The sequence below is a fragment of the Neodiprion virginianus genome, chromosome 7 (assembly GCF_021901495.1).
Source record: "Neodiprion virginianus isolate iyNeoVirg1 chromosome 7, iyNeoVirg1.1, whole genome shotgun sequence".
NCBI classification, from domain to species: Eukaryota; Metazoa; Arthropoda; class Insecta; order Hymenoptera; family Diprionidae; genus Neodiprion; species Neodiprion virginianus.
The window spans coordinates 260,587-280,032 of NC_060883.1; the positions used below are offsets into that span (position 1 = coordinate 260,587).

General features: G+C 40.0%; 3 protein-coding genes across 4 annotated transcripts; 1 reads left to right on the forward strand and 2 right to left on the reverse strand.

The window, feature by feature from the left end:
* Positions 1 to 653: 653 nt before the first annotated feature.
* On the reverse strand, positions 654 to 1,636 carry LOC124309164 (signal recognition particle 14 kDa protein). 2 transcript variants are annotated; one of them, XM_046772500.1, is made up of 5 exons: positions 1,618 to 1,636; positions 1,339 to 1,439; positions 1,197 to 1,269; positions 987 to 1,099; positions 654 to 909 (listed from the first exon to the last, which is right to left on the reverse strand). In XM_046772500.1, exons 2-5 carry the CDS (start codon positions 1,360 to 1,362, stop codon positions 793 to 795), a joined length of 327 nt encoding a protein of 108 aa, XP_046628456.1. In that variant the 5' UTR covers positions 1,363 to 1,439; positions 1,618 to 1,636; the 3' UTR covers positions 654 to 792. The 2 variants fall into 2 exon arrangements, with proteins under 2 accessions (XP_046628456.1, XP_046628457.1); XM_046772501.1 differs by lacking the exon at positions 1,618 to 1,636 and having other exon boundaries at positions 1,339 to 1,494.
* Positions 1,637 to 2,257: 621 nt separating this feature from the next.
* LOC124309007 (uncharacterized protein C14orf119) lies at positions 2,258 to 2,998 on the forward strand. Its single transcript, XM_046772224.1, has 2 exons — positions 2,258 to 2,303; positions 2,622 to 2,998. The coding sequence occupies exons 1-2, from the start codon at positions 2,258 to 2,260 to the stop codon at positions 2,996 to 2,998; spliced, it is 423 nt and encodes a 140-aa protein (XP_046628180.1).
* A 651-nt stretch (positions 2,999 to 3,649) lies between these two features.
* On the reverse strand, positions 3,650 to 16,740 carry LOC124309125 (uncharacterized). Its single transcript, XM_046772398.1, has 13 exons — positions 15,923 to 16,740; positions 15,617 to 15,767; positions 14,863 to 15,528; positions 13,402 to 14,760; positions 11,792 to 11,938; positions 11,065 to 11,647; positions 10,738 to 10,988; positions 8,901 to 10,670; positions 8,317 to 8,826; positions 7,871 to 8,229; positions 6,224 to 7,752; positions 5,867 to 6,120; positions 3,650 to 5,790 (listed from the first exon to the last, which is right to left on the reverse strand). Exons 1-13 carry the CDS (start codon positions 16,078 to 16,080, stop codon positions 5,623 to 5,625), a joined length of 7,905 nt encoding a protein of 2,634 aa, XP_046628354.1. The 5' UTR covers positions 16,081 to 16,740; the 3' UTR covers positions 3,650 to 5,622.
* Between the last annotated feature and the right edge of the window lie 2,706 nt (positions 16,741 to 19,446).

The window sequence follows — 19,446 nt, forward strand, 5'->3', positions numbered from 1 at the left end:
GTACACAAGCCAAGCATCTAACTTCTGCAAGATTAAATAAATTAATTTAAATATCTACGAAAAATTTGGATACTGTTCAAAACAGTCGTATTCTTCTGATACTTCAAGTTCTGTATGAAATTTATCTGTTTTTTCAAGGCTTTCAGATACTCTTGGTACTCTTTGCAGCGATCCTGCTGGATCATGCAAGTGCACTGCCATTGGACGCAGTCGATAGCTGTCTCTTTACCTGCGATTACTGTTTTAAGGTATCGTGTCAGTTAAAATAAAAATTCAGTCAAACTGTCAATATTTTGTTGAAGCTAACACGACTTCTGTACAAACAGGAAGAAGTTCTAGTAAACTGCGCCAATGAGTGCCTGGTGAATGGGGCTACAGAAATGGATCCGATCTGGACGGCTGTATGCCCATATTTCGGAGCACTCAGCTTCGCAAAGCGTTGAATGAACAGAGTTCAGAATCTATTCCCATAATTTTTAAGACTATACTATTAGCTCAGCGTAATAATAATCGTTGCATAAATAAATGTATGTTGAAAATCAGATAGCCGCTGCAAGCTTCAGTAAATAAACAAATGAATCATACCTCATTGGCCTTGTTATTTTAAAAAGAAGTGTAATCCATGAAACATTGGGTGCCTTCGACACAGAGAGTTGCTTAAGACATAATTTTTATTGCCTATACGTTTCTTACGCAAATTATATATGGTACAAAAGTCGGTCGGATGTCGGAGGCGGCCAAGTCAGATGAGTAATATTTGTAATATAAGATACAGAGACACCAACTAGCGTGTCAATGGGCCTTAGGTTTGACTGACTTGGTTTTCTTTAATTTCTTAAGACCGTTTATATTGGCTTTTAAAAGACCCCAGTAGGCTTGTTGAAATTTGTTTACATCCTTGGAATGAATCTGAAATCATAAATTAACGAGCTAATGACTGAGAACCTTTCGTCACACGAAACAGCAAGAATAATATCACTACTAACGACGGTGGCGATCTTTTTCGATCGAAGGGAGGCTCGCACTAAACACAAATACTCCGTCGGTGCGGGTAAGGCGGCTCTGCCTTCTCTGGGCACGGGTTTTTCATGCCCGTCAACTGCAACAGACGGAGATTGGTTAGAATATCGACTAGATTCTTAAGTCTTCGGGGAATAGGAGCGTTAAAAATATATCACTTGGTTCGAGATACTTGCATCGTTTTATCGTCAAGGCGACGGATCCGGACAATCGTGACTTGTCAAAGAGTCGCGTCAGCTCTACTAAAAACTAAAATCAGGATGTTTGTATTAATGATCATGCTGTCGACGCCCTTGATCTTTTCACGATTCAAATTACCAAATCATTCTCGAGTAAAACCATTCCGGCTGTAACATATGCTGTGACTACGACGCGTCAAAAGCTGATCGTTTGAGGTTAGGGACGACCCACGTTCCTCACTGAAGACAGAGACAACACAGACTCGTAAGATGGCACGAATGGAAAATAACCCTTATACATATGTATGTATACCGGTTGTCGATACAGCAGACCGTTATCATAATTATGAGACCTTTCGATACCTGCCAAAGCTGTCCCACTCTCGGTTGAGATTAACTACATACTAGAAATACATACCTAAGCCTATGCGGACACCTATCAAGACGTTACCCTTTATTCGTCTTTTAATGAACACTGATCGTCGCCGATTGCAGCATGACGTTGGATCCACGTGTCACCGTTCAAATAACGTACAAGGGAGAGAATATTCTGAATGAAATCTCCAAACCGGTTAACACGAAGGATATCGAAGGTCTGATAACGGTGCTGAAATTCACGCAGCGTAAGACGAACGATTGTTTAACGCGGCTAACCAAAGATACAGAAGTATCGACGACCGAAGGTAAAAGTCTGCTATCAAATCATCCTCTACGCGTGTTAGCTAGTAATTTATATTCGTTTCAGAAAACTCTGAAGTCTGCGAAGAGGAAAATTCGGACGAGGATCGTGTTAACGCGGAGGAGGATGAGTTGAACGACTTGTCGGCAAAACGAGCGAAACTGAAAATTTAGTTGTTCCCTTTTTTTTGTCGAATAAAAAAAAAAAAAACGAGCAAAGAAATTCTCTCTCCAACAAAGTCCACCCCTCCTCGAATCCCGCTACGTTCGAAATAAGTACATATTTTGCTACTCAGGCACACGTATCCAAGTCGAAAGCACTCGGACTTGCGGAAGGCGTTTGCACTCTGCCGACCTATGCCGTGTGTTGGATATGGCAAATGGCAACCGTCCTCAAGTCGCGGTGTTCTTCACCATCCGGTGAACGTAAATAAACAAGAACGAATCGTAAATAGTAAAAGAAGCAAGGAACGCCACATTGGCATACAGACACGCTGAACAGCCTGGGGAACAGCAGCGTTGGTTGGATTCAAGCATAGGTACGGTACTTGTTAGCGTCTGATTTCCCGATCGGGTATCGGAGCAAATAATCACGCGGTCGTTAACCTGCAAGGTTTTACACAGAACAGCAGCGTGACCAAACGTCAAATGTACACGAACTCACGTCCGAATTTTTGAGAAGCCAGATTACGTTTGTTTCATTCTTGCGATTATTGGCTAAAATTTCTGTTTTTTTATCCCCAGATGAAAATATGTCCGCGACACTTTCAAACCAGGCTCAGCTGCGCTACGTCGTTCAATGGTTTCAGGAATGGTCAGAAATGCAACGCGGAGACTTTCTGGGTATATTGATAGAAAAGTGCGGACCCGCAAGATTGGTCAATGGGCTTGTTTCCAGTCTGGAAAGTCTGGCGTGCAAAGAGGATGCGGGCAAACCACCGAGCCTGTTTGAGTGCCGAGTAAAGTTGTTCAGGGAATGGAGCCAGAACTGGTCGCCTCAGGAGAAAGAGAGTTTACTCTCTTCCATAAAGAATTTGGATCCAAAATTTGCCGAGAAATATGAGGAAAAAGTGGCGAATGGTGACGACGCGGATGAACATTTTGAGAGAAACGACGAGTAACTTGTCTGTAATCTGTGCGCAATTTGTTCAACAGAGGAAGATCTGACTAGCCTTTATACATCATTTTAGACACCGTATCTTTCGTTCGATTGTTCGTTAGCAAAACTGCAAAAAAATATGACTGAAACTGTTGTCTGGGATTTAAATCTCGAGTTTTTAGGTCTAATGGAAGGGTTCCGTTTCTTTGTATTGCTGCTAATGGAGTACGAAAAAACTTTACGAAGAAAAATTAGTGACAAATGTAAACCGCAGCTCTCTTCGTAATCCAATTACAATTGCCTGTTCCTACGCTTGCTATATACGTATACATTCCGATATTTGAATTATATACATATAAATAATAAATATACATAATATGTATGTAAATATAATTTATATGTAAATCTTATTGTTATTACTGCTATAATTATTCGCTATTATATATGGCAGCAGATGTTCTAATATTGTTAATATTTTATAATAAAACAAAAAGAAAGAAACTTGATATAATTAGGGCTCGTTCGTCGATACAATGATAAGATAGAAACAAGAATGGCTTATTGCTTCTTGCGAATCAAGTGAAGATTTGATAATACATTGTTTAAAGAGATGTAAGTGTTAATCAACAAACAAGGTGCAAGAAAGAAGGAGCATTAATAATTTTGCAAGACATAACTGACAATTTCTTTTATGTAATCGTAAGATTAATTTCACAAGACGTAGCTTATAGCTGACGAGTATCACCGCAATTTGAATTTGTGTATAACTCGTAGCACACCGTTCAATCATAGTCCGTGTATCGGACTAAGCAATGACATTGATTCGTCAATTATGTTTATCACATTGTCGAAATCAAGACTATTTCAAATACAATTTTAGATGACTAGATCCATATCTTCTATTTATATCCGTTTTTTTGTCTCTACCGCTTCGATTAACAACATTCCATTCAATATTCTAATACTCTAATACTTTAGGATAAAGAACTAATTTTGTTTTTGTAACGTAACTCTAACAATCGATAACGTATTTCATGTATATCCATTATCGAAAAATTGATATACCATGTATCGGGCGAATAAAATGTATTTATAACTGTAAACACTTTTCTTTTGCCAAAACGATTTTTTCTCCCGTGTACTATTTGTCACAGACGCTGACTAAAAGATAAAAGTTTTCGGTTGACATACCGATGTGCGCTATTCAAAGCCTTGAGTTTTTATTAAAGTAATACAGTCAGTAAATTCTAAGATTGTTCGATTGTTACAATATTCTTTCAACCCATACTTCTACTGATTTTTCATTCCTTATTTCGTATTTAAAACTGTAAACACTTTTCTTTTACCGGAACGATTTTTCCTCCCGTGTACTATTTGTCTCAGACTCTGACTAAGAGATAAAAGTTTTCGGATGACATACCAATGTGCGCTATTCAAAGCCTTTAGTATTTATTAGAGTAATACAGACAATAAAATCTAAGATTGTTCGATTGTTACAACATTCTTTTCATCCATACTTCTACTGATTTTTCATTTCTTATTTACAATTCCCCAGTTAGGAGTTGTGATAATTTGTGATTGAAATAGACTACTGACGGCATATCATTGCTTAAAAAAAATTTTATCATACTTATTATCGTTGGATATTCATTTATAAATATTTATAATACGTATATAACAGGGTACATAAGGGGTGAGAAAAATCTGCGGCTTCCAGTCAGACTGGGCTAAATAACGAGAAGTGTATAATATATCACAGCCCTGCATCAATATTGAGTCACTCATCATCTAAGACTCTCTTATATGCACATATACGGTTAATTATCATTTAATAAAAAAAAAATATATATATATATATATATATATATATAAATATACATATTCATGTCTGTGTGTATATATACATACCCGTTTAATATACATATACACACATCCATAAATTGTGTCTCAAAATTGTTAATACTATTCAGCGATTAGTAAACTAAACACGTCAACCAGGAAAGAAAATTTGTGTATAGGTAATAAAAAAAACAATCCAATATTGTGGACATGCCGAATAACATTTTGATAACAGATACGGTATTATTCCGAATGTAAGTCGAGGTTCGTTTTATTGCTAATATGACCCCCAAAAGTCGTCCTCGACTCATACGCCGGCTCGACTTATGTTCGGGATTCTTAGAAAATTTACCTCACAGACTGAAATTGTTTTTTATGAATAGTTCAATCATCCAATTAAACCAATGAAATTCATGCTTGCGATATTTTAATCCACTCAAATTCCATTGATAAATATACTTATTTAAAAAAAATTGCAATTTATAAATTAATATGTAAATATAATCATATGATATCAATTTTGTCATAAAAGAGCGACTTATGTTCAATAACTAAAAAAAAGTTCTGAAATGCAAACTGAAGACTAAGGATCTTACTTAAATCTTGGACTTATGTCCAAGGTCGACTTATCTTTGGAACAATTGAGTATCTTCTTTCAGACTATGACTAAATTGAAAAAAAAAGGCAAACAAAACTATCGGGAATGTTACTTCATCTTCATTTAGAGTTTATTCAATATCAATAAAATAATTGAGGAAATTATTTGGGTTACCTATTATTCTGGACTGAACTTTGCTGAAATATTTCTCAGGAATTTTGCATTTTGTGAAGCCACTTGGCGCAAATTGCTTTTATCGCTGTCTGCTCGAGTCTGTCTGCCTCCTTCAGAATCCTCTTCACATCCTGAGCTCTCGAATGTCTCACAGCGAGGAGATAGGCTGCCTTCAATTGTTGACTTTCGATGTACATACTTATCTGAGAAATCATGAAATTGTGATACATTATTTTCTATACCTCAGTACTTTGCATATTTTTGGCAATGAATTTCTACCTTGAGTTCCAGGTCTGTAATCAGCTTTATAAGGGTATCAACCTTGTCCTTTGAATTTGAAGTAGACTCCATTTGGGAGTATTTCAAAAGAACTTTAACACAGTGCGCCAGGACTCGATCGGATAATGCATTTGTTTCCGGAGCTCCTGAGCTTCGACAACATTTGACTAGCTGCTCTAGCGAACCAACTTTTTGTTCGGATGCCAAGATGTGCCCAGCTAGCGAATAAACCTTCTCGGACCGCAGATTGTAATCTAGAAAGATGAATAGAAATGAAAAATGCAAGTTCAATAATTTTAGCTTAAAAGAAAAATCACCAGTCTTCTATATTTGAAAAAAAAAAAATTTGCTTCTTACTTTGAATTATTCGATAGGCGATTCCAAAGCCTTCCTCAACATCGCGACCACAAAGAATCGCTAACACAGCAAGTTGTGTTTTTTGCAGCTGAGTACCGAAGAGAGTGGGCAACTCTTGAACGTTCAAATTTTCATTTTCCATGCTCAAAAGATGGTCCAAGAATTTTCTGACGTCTCTTTGCTCTTGTTCGCTGTCTCGCAAGAACTTGGCAATCTCCATCTGACTCGATATCGTGTTTATGTGCTTATCAATGTCGGACGGCTCGAGTTCCAGAGTAAGAGCACTTTGACCGCTGTGTTGAGATCCTGTGCTCTTCCTTCTCTTCGGCCCTAAGCTGTTGGCCTGCAGTTCCGTCTCCAAGTGTTTTTGAGCTTGAATCAGAAATTGGGAACGGCTACAAAGGTCAGTGTAATCAGCGGCCTCGTTGACATAAAATCGTATGCAAGATATGGAGGCCCTGACGTAGTCCTTGATGAATATTTGGAGCTGATACAAAGTGTGCAGAAGTTTCTTTGTCTCCAAGCTGTGGCATGTAAAAACCAGATAAGTTTTCCATGAGAGCAAATTCGGGTCTTTGGTACGCATCGCTTCATGCAAGTTATCGACCAGCCCGTTTTTCAAACAGGGCAAGTAAACGCTGCTGAAGAAAACCTCTGGATCAACGTGGTTACCCATCACGTGGAGAATACAATCCTCGTACTTTTCATGCTTGATGAAAAATTCCAAGATCGCGGAGTGGCTTCCGTATGAAAGCAAATAGTGCAAACTTTCGTGATAGTAAGCGGTGTCGGTGATCGAGGCTGGTTCAAGGTCGTAACATCGTCCCTGACTGATCGCCTTAATGTTGTTCAAAGTTATGGATACGTCGAGGGCAGTGAACGAAGTGGAGGTAACAACCTTGCATGAATGCCGGTTGAAAGTCGAGCTCTCGATAATCTGTAAGATCTCTACCAAAAGTGGTGGATTCTTCATCGGACGAGTTTTTTCTCTGCTTCTTTGCTTGTCGCCGGTCCTCGCGCTTGAACGGCTCTTATTATTATCAGTCTGACGAGAGTTGGGGAGAAATACCCAGTCGTCAAAGCTCTCAACTTTGTCCAAGCAGTGAGCGAACTTTTCCCTCGCCTGATTGTAACACCCGACTTTCAAGTACGCCTTCCCCCAGACGGCCCAAACTCCCTGTCTATCCAATCCTGCCTTCGTGCTGACATCCAAGGCCAGAATCCAATGCTCCTTTTCGATAAGCAGATCTCTCAGCTTCCTAAAGGCTCGCTCGTTGATACTGTCGGAGGGAATAAGAGCCGAGCAGTCCGACTGTACCAGAGTTGAAATAAGATCAATGTGTGATAGCCAGCGGTCACAGTGATCCAGTCCAGCGTTCAGCGATAGCTTGGCACACTTGACCTTGGCGGCAATTACAAGAGAGCGCATCATCTTCACGAGCAGCATAAGATCGACTTCGGGGTTTGTTCTTCCAGAGCTGACAGGACGCAGCAGCTGTTTTATCTCGTCACATCGGTCCAACAGAAAGCTGTGGTGAGATATGCGGTGTATAAGAACAAGATCGACTCTTATGAGAAACGAATTAGACTAGAAGCAGAGACAAATTGATCTTATTGACGCTGTTTGTTGACGAAACACATTCAAACCTTGCGTATGCCTTGTGATCCGAGTGCAGAGTCAGGATGGCTAAGCACAGAGATATGCTAGGTGCGTATTCGAAGGAAAATTCATCCCTGAGAGTTTGGTTGAGGGTCTCGTCCAGCGTCAGTTGCCAGTAATCGAACGGTTCACTGCTCGGAGTCGAAGGAGGGGCGTGCTGCAACCGCAGCAACGTTTGACGTTTACAGTCGTTGCAGACCCTGACGAGCACCGAGTCGGGGTACGTCGGGACGCGCATTCTCTGCTGCGAGCAGACAGCACAAATAACTCGGCCGCATCTACGACAGTGATGCCGTCTGTTGAACATGGAGAATACGACCGCCTTGCAGCAGCTGCAGACCCTCGCCTGCAGAGCAGAGAAAAAGACAGGATTAGGCAATTTGTGACTCGGTCATCTTGATGCAGGGTAAAAAAATAGACATCCTTGGAGCACCTTGTCATTTGCCACCCATTCGTCTTTCGTCGGAACCGTTGCGGGCATCATGAACTCGGTGCCCTCGATCTCGTTACTCGACGAGGAAGAATCTTTGGACTTAGACTCGATTCCGTCGCGCTGCATGGCGACCCTGAACTCCAACGACTTTCCAGCATAGTACCTGACTATCTTGTCGGTATCTTCCGGCAAAATACTGGCTTTCGGCAAGCTGTCGGATGCCAATTTCAAGATCTTGTGGAGAACTTCAAATTTCCCGTTCATCAGTAGCTGTTCGAGCATCAACAACGGCTCCTTCAACAGGTGAATAAATGCAGATTTCTCTCTGTAATCGAGTTGCGATAATATCTCTATGCTGACTAAAACCTTGTGATATTTCACCGCCTCCTTAGGTTTACATCTGTCCAGTAAGTAATTCGTGACAAATTTTATCGCTGTAATCGAATCCAGTTTGCTCAGAACTCCGTTGCACAGTTTCATCGCACGATTGATGGGCAGTGCTCGAAGTAACTGAAAATGAAGAAAGTTTAATCACGAATCCGTGCTGGAAATGTTGGTACTCGAAGCTCGTTTATCACACTCACCTTTGTCGCAGGTTCAAAATCCTGCCGATCATTTTCCAGCAGCCCGATCAGCAGATCCTGATTCACCAGGGACTGCATTTCGCTTGAGAAACTGTGATACTCGAACCACTCTAAGCAGAGTTCAAACTTGTTTGCTTCGATCAAAGATTTCATTATTTTCATTGGGTCTACCTTGTTTGTCGAATAAGCATTCCCATACCAAGTGACGTGCTTCATGTCAAGACTGTTTCCAAACTGAGGTATCATTTTATGAAGTGCCACCAAACTGCGCATCGTCGCATCCAAATGCTCTTGACAATAGCCAGAGAGCTGAGTTTTATCCGAGTGGTTGAGAACATAAGTCAAGGCATATTGGCATGTTTCCAAACGCCAATGCGTTAGATTTAATGAAACAGTGCATGCCAAAACATGAATATTTTTAATTTGTCGCAGGTATTCAATTACCTTTTTATCATCCAGCTCCGACGACGAAACTAGAATACTCAAAATTTTATCTTTCAACGAGAGAATCTCGCCATCATTTATCATCAAGTTGTCGGGTAGGCAGTTTATCACGTTTAAACACTGCTCCCACTTGTCCTTCTTTATCAGTCTTTCAAGATGTGCCCAAAGTTCTTTTTGCGATAAATTTTCGTGCATGCCAAACATTGCCTGGTTTTCGCCGAACGCATTACTCAAGATTTTCGTGAAGCTTGAGCGTAGAAGATTCTCGAGACAGCCGCAACGTCCTGTGTTGTCGCCCATCTTCTCAGAGATCGCTGGATCCGTCCTGTGAATTTGTTGCACCAAGTAACGCAAAAGCCAGCAGTGAGCCTCAAAGTATTGCAATAATTTTTCATCCACAGTTCTGCCTTGCCAATGGTTCAACGAGTGAATGTTGTTTGAAGATCGACGGACGTTTTGTAAACTATTTGTAATGGAATGATCGATGCCGGTGTAATTCAGTCTTATTTCGTACTGGCGCACCTGCGGCCTGTACTTCAATTCAATGCTGTTTTCAACATTTGTATTCAAGAACTTACGCAGGGTGAAACTCTCGTCAAAGTTACAACCCAAAGTCTGCTGAGCAAGACTAGCATTTTCCAACAAGAAGTCCTGATACCGACGTACCATCTCCGGCAGCCAGCATAAATCGATTTTGGTATCGTTGCCGGCTGGTTGTATCAAGTGGTGATGTGCGATGTAGTTCTGAATCGCTGCATTCAGAGCTTGGTCCAAGTTTCGTGAATTGTATACGAACACCATGGGTGTTCTCGAAAATTCGTTAGCCATAGCAAAAATTAGCCTCGGATCCTGGATGAGATCCAGATCCTGCCAGGCAACTTCGTTGACATCTTCGATTTGTTTCAAAAACTCCAAATCCCAAGACAGATTTCCGAGCAGCTTGAATCGGAGGGTGGCCAAGGTGACCAATCCCAATTCACCAACCTGATACCCAATATTCATCATTGAAACAACGTGCTGCAGTTTGTTGCACGGGGCATTGGCGGACCAAGTGGTCAACATCGAGTGCAGGAATAAAAGATTCCACAGGTTCAAGAAGAACGTAAGAGTTTCATCGCCACTGGTCAATTCGCACAGATTTAAATTCGCGAGGCAAGAGGTTCTTCGCAAAATACTCAGAATATCTGAATTCTTAGATAAACTTTGCAGATTGTCGTATCTCAGCACCGAATTACTTGGATAAATATTAGAAATAGTATCCAAGAGCAGTGTTAAAATTCCGGCTACGCATTCGTGTGGCTTTTCCATATCGTACTCGGTCAGCATCTGAAATATAAAGAATGTTATCAGCATAAATTATATTAGCGGCTACTCCTAAATTTCGAAAACTTACCGAATCCGATAAATCTTCGTTCAATACAATGTAGCCAATTTTGTTTGTCGATTTTCCACTACCCAGTTTTTCATTAAAAGGAAATTTGGGACAGCAGCTTACGAGTAAGCTGTGAACCAAGTTGACGCGAAGTTTTTTGGCAACGATGTCCAGTTGGTCCAGTTCAACACCCAAGTCAAAAAACTGGTGCCCAAAGTAAGAATGGATCGGGAGTACCAACATGGCGTACAGAGTCTCGTCGATGCGTTCGTCTGTGAATAAAAAATTCATCATCTTTAGATGCAATGACTGTAGAAGTTGGTCTTCCAAGAAACGTAAAATTCTTACTTTCGGTCCTTGGGATTATCGTTTCAAGGACACTCAAGTGAGTAAAAAGCTTGCTCAAGTAGGCTCCGCCGTTGCAAAACTCAGAGACGAATGCGAGCCCCTCCTGACTCGTGGTAAGTCTATTATGCGAGCGTTCTTTTAGGGCCTTGCCCCTCTCCAATCGAGACAGATTTAATATTGTAACGACTTTTTCCACCTCGTTCCAAAGCTTAACTTTCTCGTTAAACTTCTTAATTGTCAACGGCACGCTGGCGTCACAAAGAATGCTCGGCAGGGACGCGTTTAATTTACTCTCGTAAAAAAGTTTACAAATCTTTGTGAAGTACGCAGGGTACAAGCTTTTCTCAATAATTTTGCACAACTTCATATATTTCGTTGCTACTTCGCATAGTTGCGAAGAAAACGACCGCGACTGACCCGTCGTCAAGGCAAGGTCCAGTACAGCTATTGTCAGTAATTCGTTAGTTTTAACCTCATCCGGATTTATCAGACGCAAAACTGATTCGTTCGAGGCGAGAAAAGTCTCGACTTCACCCGTCGCTCGAGATGTTTGAATACCTTCCAGCGCCACTTGCCTTATATTCTGTAAAATGGAAGCGTTAGATGTGCAGAACTATAAAATCAGACATTCTCCTCGAGGAGATGGTCAGTAGGCGATGAAACAGTCCTCTTCATTTGTTTACCACATTGGACATGGAATAAAATTAAACTTCTTTTGCCAGCGTACCTCAAGTGTGGAAGTTTCAAAAGTTCGATTTACAGCTTCGGGTGTGCTGACTATTTGAGGTTTTTCCTTCATCCTGTGACGAAATTGGCAAATGGCTTTTGAAAATCGTACTTCGCCATCGAGCTGAGAATTGTTCAAGTGAAACATCTGAAAGATGTGAATATGAAGAGATAATTTATTATCATTGTCATTCAAATGACACTGTCAATCAGCTATTTTATGCTGACAGAACTGATCGGAAATGCAATATTATACGTTTCTGATTGCGTGCGGACTTGGGGCGAGATGTGCACTTTCTTTCTGGCCACCTGCCTACAAGGTAGATCTAAACGACAGAAAAGTCTTTGTCATTGCGTCAGACGACACAGATTACGACGAAGAAAGCGAAAATGAGATGATTCAGGCTGCAGATTTGACTCAGTTTGAATCCCTTGCCGACGACGAGGAGAAGTACAAGCCGTTACATTCTCACGTTGAACTCTACAACAAACGGGCGGCCAGAACTGCTACAGAGTTCGCAGAGGCCGTTCCCCTTTTCCAACCGAACTTTGAAGACATTCATGAATTGGTTGAGGAGGCTAAGCCATTTATCGCCGGATTCAAGCATGAATTAGACAGAGTAGGTTGTCTTGATCAAAGTATAATTTATCCACTTGGTCAAAATAAAGTGACACTATATAATTACGATTAGTACGACTTCGACGACTTGGAAGAACGCGTTTATGAAGCTGTTAGGACGAAGCGAAACGTTTCAAAATCTGCAATAGGTAACGAAATCCACAATTCGGAAGCTGCAGAGTTTTTCAATAAAAGCAGCCTGAGTTTAAGTGCATTTACAAAGGCAGCAAAGGATCTTTGGACAACAAAAAAAGGTAAAGAATCAGAAACGGTGACTGAGGAGGATAACGGTGAGAGTGAAACGCTAGAAGTACAAACAGCAACGTCGAGCAGTGATTCAGGAAACCGGACAGATGCAGAAACCTACGACTATGATCTGTTCAAAGCTGAATACTACCAAGAATTAGAACACAGTAAAAATGACAACAGGACTTTCAACTATACGGATAACAGGGAACTTGAAAAAACAGTTGGAGATGTGTTTAAAAAAATTGTGGATTTTAAAATGCCAAGGAACTGTACGCAGGAAGAATTAACAGAATTCGGGGCAAAGGCTTTGGAGTGCTTGGCGTATGATTATAAACATGCCAAAGGCAAAAAGAAGGTAACGAAAATATTGCGCAAGACATGGGTCGTGGTCAAGGTCTGGATCTGCGTATATTTATGCGTCGCCGTTCCTTGCTGGTGTCAGAAAGGTGTTATTTTCGATCGCTTTTGCTAACCTGTGTCGGACGCGAAATGACTCACAAGATATTTCTTTCAGGATGGTGCTGTTGTTGCTGTCACTGCGGCTTCTGTTTCCCCAAGGAGAGGATTATAAAAGCAAAAAGATATTACGCCGACAATCCGCCTGGTGTTTTAGTAGAACATGCGAACTCGGAGATAAAAGAATCAAAGACAACGGAATTTGAACCGACCCTATTTGAACTCGAGGCATACGAAAATTTCGAGTCGGCAATAAGAAATTTGTGATAATTAAAATCTCTGATTACCTCGATAACTTGTTGGGCTTTATCAAAGTTACATTTCCACAGACATTGCATAATCAGGCTTTCCCTTGAAGAGAGCATGAAGTTCAAAATAAATGAATAATTCTTATCCAACACCGGAGACTTTTCAACTGCATTCTTCTTCCCATGCTTTTTCCTGGTCCCCGAGGCGCAGTTGGTGTTGCCGGTGTCTAGAGATCCAGCGTCGGAGCTAAACTCCAGTTCGGACTTGTTGCGGTCTTCGCTCGACGAACTGTCATCTTGGTGGTAAAATATCGATTTAAAAGCAGCGAGTTTCGAGGTCTTCAATTTCTTAGTCAGCAATGTTTCAGAATAACACCTTTCGTCTTCGTCCTTCGACGTTTGCGACCCATAGTCACCCACCCTTTCAATGAACTGAGAGCTTGTCAGGAGCTCCAACCTCCAGATTGCATCGGTGATAGCCCGAGTGATGTTGGCTAAACTTTTACGAACGTGTTCAGTTGAGTCCTGAGATCCTGGTTCCAATTTCATTTTGGTGCATTCGATTCCTGCATTCAGGATCGCATCTTTTAAGCTGTGTAGAAGGTCTCTGATTATATATTTGTTGCAGATAAATCCAGACTGCATTAACTTGTAATCAGATTGTAAGACCTTTTTAGTATCAGCCTCCTCCTCGCTGTCTTCAGAATTACTGTCAGTGTTGGAAAAATCCTCATGGCGTAGGAACAGCATTGAAAATATATTCTCTATAGCTTCCAGTCTTATGTTCAATGGAAAAAGGTTCTTCAGCGTGTTCTGCATTGCTGCCAGACGGTCTCCGACACTTTGAGCCTTGAAAGAATAGGAATCGGAGAGAAGAATGGCTCTCAAGGCGCACAACATCGCGTAGTATGCTTTAAAGGTGGCCTCCGAACATGGGAAGTTTTTAAGGAGTTGTTGAATTTCCTCAGAGTTCCCTTCGTGCAAGTCAGTCATTGAGTTTAGAGTGAATAAGATTCCGTTGTCGAGAAGAAGTGAAAACACGTTTTTCATTGTCAAATCTTTTTTCAACTCGTATCCAAATTCTTTCTCCAATACTGTTTTCTTATTATTTAAAACCCACTCAACGACGTTCAGCTGACTTATCGCAACAGTTTTCAACTCTCTCCAAATTTTATCCTCCCCAAAATACAGTTGACATTTTTCCAAAACGAATCTCAGTCCCTTGCAGAAGTTCAAACTGACTCGCTCGTCTGCTTCGACAGGTACCCTCGAGGCACAGGGCAAATTGCTCAGTACTTTAAAAAATACTGCCAGCCACAGTCCTTCTAAATTTGGGGCCGACAATAACATTGACACCTTGTCAATGTAGCCAGCAGCCAACAGGGTGTAGCAAATATCCTAAAAAAAAATAACAAAGAAACGTATGATTCTATGGTATTAGAGTTTGCTGCACAGTTGTATTTTACGAGTGCCTTCACATCGGTATTCGTGAATATTTACCAGAATGTCGAGCAGCCAATGGCGTGACTGCTTGATCGTTCTGTACACCAATTCTCTGAAATTGAGTCGAACATCTCCGGCGTTGGTGAAATTGAATATGGCGTTGCTAATTCCCAAAGCATTTTCAATGGAATCTGCCGACTCGGAACGCTTTAATATTTCGTTAATAAAGACGAACCACTCTTTTAAGTACTCGCTGCTTCTCCTGGTGTAAAGTGCAAGTTCGACGTCCCGGTTATCGCACTTTGCAAACAGAGAGGGAAAGAGCCAGGTCATGAGTTGATCATTATTATCTTCTGTGAGTTGAAGCTTTGAGAGAATGCTTAGCAAAGTTCCAACTGACTGATCGTCAAGTTTTCTGTCATTGGAAGACAGTAAGGGCTTTGCCTTGACTTCCAAATAACCCGATGACGATTTCCTTGGTACAGTTTGATCAGCGTTGAGATATTTTTTAAGGCCATTAATGTACAAATTTTGTAACTCGACGTCGCTTTCGTTGAAGAATGGTGACCAAACACACAGCAAACTTTGTACAACGAAGCAGGCAAGCGGAGGACATGTTCTCAGATTTTCTTCCAACAATTTTCTGCTTTGGTTGGAAAGTTTGCCGACTTTTTCTTTTACCTTTTTTGAATCCAATACAAGTTTGAAGAGATCGAGGAGCTCCTGGGGAAGTTGGTTGAATTATTAATGTAAACGGTATGGAAATGCGGTGGAAAGAGAACAAACATAGTTTCAACAACGAAAATCTGACCTTCTCTACTTCGCTGGGTGCAGCTTCGGTTAAGAACTTTACCGCCAGAAGAAATTCAATGTGTTTTGGTTTTGCTGCTTCATTATTTGCTCGTAGAAGCTCCGATATTTTCCAAATGATCCAACAATCTTCGTAGTTATTCTGGACATTCCTAGAATAATAAAAAGAACCATAGATGAAAAGAAAGGTGGCAATGAATTACGTAATTATCAGGAACGTTTATATGAGATGAGAATAATGATGCTTGAGGTTAAGCTAGATGTTCAAATGATTAGTGTATACATGTGAAGTCGGTATTAAACTTACGGATCTGATTCAAGGAGCGAAACTAGGTGCAGGATTTCGTCCTGAGTGAAGCGATCCGTTCGACTGTCAATTTCAGCAATCAAAGTAGTCCAAGATGTGTACCATAACCTCGAAGCTAGACATTTATTTATTTCAATCAGCCCTGCATTTCCCTTCATATCTGTGAAGGTTCACTTGATCAGTCAGTTACTCGATCCCAACATTTAGAATTTTACTCCTTTCACCCGAATCAATAGGATCATTTCGCGTTCTAATCTTCGTGTTATGGTGAACGTCAAAATCGCACTTTGTACTCTTATGAATCACGTTGATCAACCGATTGTCATTTGTTATCAACAGTCAGTTTCATTTCTAGTCTGGAGGTGTTGCGTAGCCACGTGGTTTTGGTACATTCAAATTATCTTTCACAACGCGGGGCATAGTTTAAAGAATTAAACTCTCCTATCTTTAGTTTCAAGCCGGCCGATTGTTCGCGATCGAAAAACTCTCTTGCAATGACACTATAACAATTAATACCCCCCCCCGATTGAACCGTAATTAACAATGAGATAATGAGAAATTTGATCAGTGTGAAACCGGCCGGATTTCGACGACTGGCAATTGTTTACGAGTTTTTTGTGGAATGGTTTGAAAGTTACGACCGAAAACCGTGGAAAATTGAATGTTATTTCCAAACGGAAGTGTTTTCTGCGCTTCTGAGACTCAATAGCATCTAAAGAAAAGGGTCCTGCTAATCGATCCTGATACTGAAACTCTGTCTATCCGATGATAGGACAATACTTTGTTATTGTTGTGAATCGAATACTTAGATACATCATCGATGACCTGGCAATATCTACTGGTATGTAATACATGTAATGCGATTTAAATTTGCTTTCAAACTCAAGAGCCGGGAGAGGAGAAGCCGAAGTGATCTGCCGGGCGAAATGAATAGACTCTGTTCTCATTTTATTTTTCATTTCATTTCGTGAATAACTTTTTAATAATAGTATCTGTAAATTGGAACAAAAAGTGACGCAGCAATATTTCCCTCCAATTTTGCCCTCTTTAATATATTCACATAATACTGCAACGACGCACGACGATATACATTTTACATATGAATATATATACTCGTAGCAAAATTCTAACTCGCTATTTATAGAGACGCATTTTCATTCACCATATTTTTTTCCTCTCTCATTCTGGTTTCGTACATATGGTACGAGCATTTTTCGTCACAGCGACCAGGCGTTCATTTTTTAAAATTTCTTCTTTACTTCACTTTTGTTTCAACGTGTATTTTCTGGGCTGCTGTTTCTTCTATACCTGAAACTTGGATCGTCCAAGTTTCATTGAAAACTTAAATTATGCATTGCTAATACAAAGAATATTCATAGGTCTCAAATTCGCTAATTGATACGCACAGATAGTTTGTCAAATTTCGTTCACCCGTCAAGAATTTGTAGTTGGTATTAAAGATCTCAGCTTCACTTTTCTATCAATCTAGATCAATCAAAACTTCAGGTATATTCCACTGGGACTCCTAACCGCCATGCCAGATATTTTTTTTTCTTCTTTGATACGTTGTAACATGGGATTTCTCGAGCTAGTCGAGTAGCGATCCGGGAAGGTGTTTCGGCAGTGGCCTGAGTAGCTCAATGGTAAGAGCAATCACCCGGGTTCGACGCCAAGCCGGGAAATATTTTTTCCACACTCACTAGAAACGCATGTTACAACGTATATTATACAAATTCATAAGCTTTGACAATCCTATACATTAGTCAATTATCATCAATCATCACAAATGAATGAATGAATATACATTTTTCAAGTTACATACATGCGTAAGCACTTTGGTTTGTTTTTATTTTTTATTCTGCATTTCACTCTATCTGTTCGGTTTAGTCTTTCAACATAAGTCAAACATTTTCACTTACGCTTAGCAAAATTTTCTAAAAAAAGTAACAAGGACAAACACGAACGATCGCTACTCTTGTCGACATCTCACATCGCTGAGTTTGTGAAAAAGCCAATTTGATACACAGATTTGTGTACGTATTATTTCAATACAATAATATAGTGTGTATATATAATGTATGTCTTACGTACGTACGTATAAAATGACAGGCAAATATCGTCGGATATTATTGATAATGGTGTACGTATGTATATATATGCGCATGTATTATTCTTCAGACATCTAATCTCTACGTATGTACTTGATCGCAAAGCATTATCATTATTCCGAAAAACCGTGAAATTTTTGAAATATCATGAAACGATGAAACGACCAGCTAATCACATATATTGTTAGTACAAAACAACTTGCACGATTTATATATTTTGCGTTTCCTTTTCCTCATCTTGTTTTGTTTTTTAGTTATCATTGTTATTATTATTATTATTATCTATAATTATTATCTATAATTATATAAATATTTATACGTGAGGCCTCAGTGAGTCGACTGCAACGTACACGCACGCGCACGCATGTTTACACGATTACAAGTTGCGAAATTTCAAATACCTATTCGTTTTTACCGTGACTGCAACAAGTATCATCTATTTACAAGTAATTATACACGTCACGACTCCGGATGTTTCGCATAGAGTTTTGATCAATTTTTTCACTGTGTGTGTGTGTGTGCGTGTGCGTGCGTGCGCGCGCGCGTGCCGTGTGGAAAAATTTCTTTTTCCGGGTAGAAGAGAAAATGAGAAAACGTTAACGAAATTCGCGACACGAGGCTGAGAAATGAGCTAGCATTTACGCACAATGAATACATGTAGACGACCTATGTATGGTTACTATACAGAAATGGTCGGAATTTTTGCATTTGAAAAGTCCTCTGCCATTTTTGCATCTGACCCATAAATAATTAGTTATTATTGAAAATAAGTAGCCAATCAGATGCACGCTATAGCGGCAATAAGACGGGAGGGAGAGTTACAGGGTACCGAGGCTGTGTTCGTGATATATTTGTGAAAATGATGCTATTTTCCATTGTGAAAGTTCCCTTACTTCCATGGACTGTCGTGCTTGCTAGTCAACACTGCATCCGTACCCTGTAACTCCCCCTCCGTCTTCTTACCGCTATAGCGTGCATCTGATTGGCTGCTTATTTTCATTAATAACTAATCATCTATGGGTCAGATGCATAAATGGCAGAGGACTTTTTGTCTCAGAATATTATTTCCTATAAAGTGCAAAAAATCCGACCATTTCTTTATAGACACCCTGTATAACATGGATGCGTTTGCATATCACAATGCTAAAAGTAAGCAACTTGTGTACTTTTTTTCTTTATACTTCTATCTATCTTTTGTTTTATTCTTTTCTATTTTCACCTTAAAGCAAACATACTTTGTTGGCATTGTAAGTTTCAAGTTTTGATGAACTATTTTTAATCAACTGAAAACGAATTTAATCTCTGAACGTTACTTATTTCATTTGAGGTTTAAAATTTTAATTTATTTCTTTTTTAATCAACTTTTATTGTTTTCATTATCACTATCATACTTATAAGAGCTTATCATAGTTCATT